Genomic DNA, 2,863 nt, shown 5'->3' with positions numbered 1-2,863 from the left:
AGCGGTGACTGCTTTAGCGACGCCTGTAATCAATTGCAACGACAATTAACTCCGGGAAGCTTTGCAAGAATAACTCCGGCCGGTCGCAGGAAAGTTATTAGTGACGACATTGGCTTTTATCAACGCGGACTATTAGAGACGACGCTAATAGTGATGATTTTTGAGTATTAGCTACGAGGTAATTGCAGCGACGCATTGCGACGACATGTCGTCGCTAATACCTTTAGCGGCGATTTTTTTTAATTATTTGCGGCGATTTTTTTTAATTAATTGCGATGATTTTTGTTGTCGCTAATAATGACTTTTTCGTTATGGGTGGCGGGTGGTGATGAAGTTGGTGGTAGTGATGGTAGAAGATAATATTGTAATCTTCTATGATCTCTGTTAAATAAGATTTTGATTTCGTCCTTTTGTTGATCGAATTACTTTCCATCTGTTGATGGAAAGTTGAAATAATTATGTTAAAAAACAAATTTCGATGTGACAATTCCGTACATGTTTTTTATAAGATTTCAATTTCCTTTGAAAAACTTGAACCAAACATTTAAAAAATGGTGGAATTGAATTTCAATTCCCTTTAATTTCAAATGATTCCTTTCAGTTAAATAGGGCTAAGGTAGCTCTAACAAATGGTTAAAGTTGACAGTGCATAGATGATAAATAATTATGTTAAAAAACAAATTTCATAGTGACAATTCCATACATGTCTGTTTATCAAAAAACTATTTACATTGAACCAAAAAAATTCATAACTAGAATCAATCCGATAAAACAAGTTGATGATTTGCAACATACTCAAATTTGCATACGATCTTTTATAATAAAAAGACATGGCTACATTAAATTGCAACAAATTTGATTTATTTCCTATCAACATTATAAGTGTAGTTAAGGGGTTCAATTGTAAATATAAAATAGATCGTGGACTCAATTGTAAATAGTTAGCTGTTTGTTGATTCTCTTCGTTGTTTACTATATAATTTTATAAATTCATGTTCATTTTCTGTATTCAATTCAAGGTGAAATAAAGATATACATTTCACTCATTACTTTCTCTCTAAATGTGTTCTTGATTGTTTGAATGGTATCAGACAAACGATCAAATCACTTTACCTAATTCCGCAATGAATTCTCAAAATGAGAATTAATCTCATTTCATCATCTTCTTCTACCAATACTGTATCCAATGCTCAGAACAATGATCCAAGCATGTTCTTAGTATCTACACGTCTTACCGGCAATGAAAATTATATTAAATGGATGTTTTCTATTCGAATCGCTCTAGGAGCGAAGAAGAAAATCGGATTTATCGATGGAACAATAAAGAAGCTTGAATCTGAAGGATCGGAACTTGACGATTGGATCAGTAATGATTGCATGGTTTGTTCTTGGTTGTTAAATGCTATATTAAAGGAGATTGTTGGAGCTTTCATATTCGCAACTACTGCACAAGAACTGTGGCCGGAACTTGAAGAACATTTTGGCGAAAGCTTATCTACCAATTACAGAGACAAATTGCCTCCATTAATCAAGGTGATTCGTCTCTATCCAAATACTATACGAAGTTGAAACAATTGTTGGATCAATTGAGCTGTCTAATTGAAATTCCTAATTGCATATGTGGATCTGCAAAGGTAATTTCAGAATTTACTTTATCTGTACGTCTGATGCAATTCTTATTGGGGCTAAATGATACTTATGAGAATCTAAGAAATCAAATTCTTGTTCTCGATCCTCTTCATTCTGTTCACAAAGCTTATTCTATGGCCTTAAGTGTTGAAAAACAAAAAGAAGTGCAAATTAATTTTTCTGTTCCTAATGAAGCATCTGCCATGTATGTGAAAGCATTAAATAACCATAACAATGACAATAAACAGTTTTCGTACAAGCAAAAGACTGAGAATAAGAAAAATGGGGACATATATTGTAATTTCTGCAAGGTGAATGGTCATAGTAGAGATGTTTGTTTCAAATTGAATGGTTATCCTGATTGGTACAAAGAATATAAAGACAAGAAGAAGAACAACTTCAATATTGCAAACATGGTGAATGCAAATCAACAGAAGATAATCCTTTGTTCCAAGAATGTTCCTCTTCTTCCAATTTAGACAACAATGAATCAATGAATGCTCTATTTCAACAATTCAGTCAGTTTATGAAGATGAATCAAAAAGTTGATCCACATTCTGCAAATTTCTCTCATCTTGGAGACTTTGCATGTATGAATATCTCTTTATTAAATTCAATAAAGAGTAATCAATTTAATAAAGATGCATGGATTTTGGACACTGGAGCTACTGCTCACATGTGTTCCAATACATCTTATATGGAAAGTTTGAAGCCTATTGATAGATATACCCCTATCTTCTTAACTGATGGCTCTATCAAATCAGTGACTCACACAGGAATTATAGAATTAAACTCAAGGCTAATTCTCTAGAATGTTTTGCATGTACCCGTAACGCCCGTGTTTCTAGGCTAAGCATTAGTAAAATAATGTAATAGTCAAGGTCAACCATTGTAACTCGTTTTAAAGTAATGAAGATGAATTACTTGTGAATTATGTGCTTTTATGTGATTATATACTTGTTTGTAAAGATATAATAAAAATAAGCATAAAAAAATAAATGTTACATAAGCCCGATATCGATGAAGGGAGCTGTAGGGGTCGTGACAAGGATTCCGGACATATAAAGAACGCCGAAATCCGAGTTATAACGAAGAAGTTATGGCATGTCGAAGTTTCGCGACAGAACCGACACGTCACTGCGTGACGGAAATAGTGAATTTACGATTGAATGATTTTCGGCCTTGGTGATCTAAATGAAAGTCGTAGCATACGTTAAACCGAGAGCGTGCATAA

The 2,863-nt window shown here is 33.5% G+C and overlaps 1 protein-coding gene across 1 annotated transcript; it reads left to right on the top strand.

Annotated features, from left to right (window-relative positions):
- The first annotated feature begins 1,137 nt into the window (after positions 1–1,137).
- Positions 1,138–2,108, top strand: LOC145107136 (uncharacterized). Its single transcript, XM_079043999.1, has 2 exons — positions 1,138–1,533; positions 1,635–2,108. The coding sequence occupies exons 1-2, from the start codon at positions 1,138–1,140 to the stop codon at positions 2,106–2,108; spliced, it is 870 nt and encodes a 289-aa protein (XP_078900125.1).
- The last annotated feature ends 755 nt before the right edge of the window (positions 2,109–2,863 follow it).

This window comes from Lactuca virosa, chromosome 4, assembly GCF_052849685.1.
Source record: "Lactuca virosa cultivar CGN04683 chromosome 4, Lactuca_virosa_CGN04683_v6, whole genome shotgun sequence".
In the NCBI taxonomy this organism is placed as follows: domain Eukaryota; kingdom Viridiplantae; phylum Streptophyta; class Magnoliopsida; order Asterales; family Asteraceae; genus Lactuca; species Lactuca virosa.
The sequence above is the reverse complement of the archived record's forward strand: the minus strand, read 5'-3'. Positions and strand labels throughout refer to the sequence as shown.

Coding starts and splice junctions, on each gene's coding strand:
- LOC145107136 (XM_079043999.1), top strand. CDS start 1,138: ATGAGAATTAATCTCATTTCATCATCTTCTTCTACCAATACTGTATCC. Junction 1,534..1,634: donor AATTGCCTCCATTAATCAAG/GTGATTCGTCTC, acceptor GGATCTGCAAAG/GTAATTTCAGAATTTACTTT.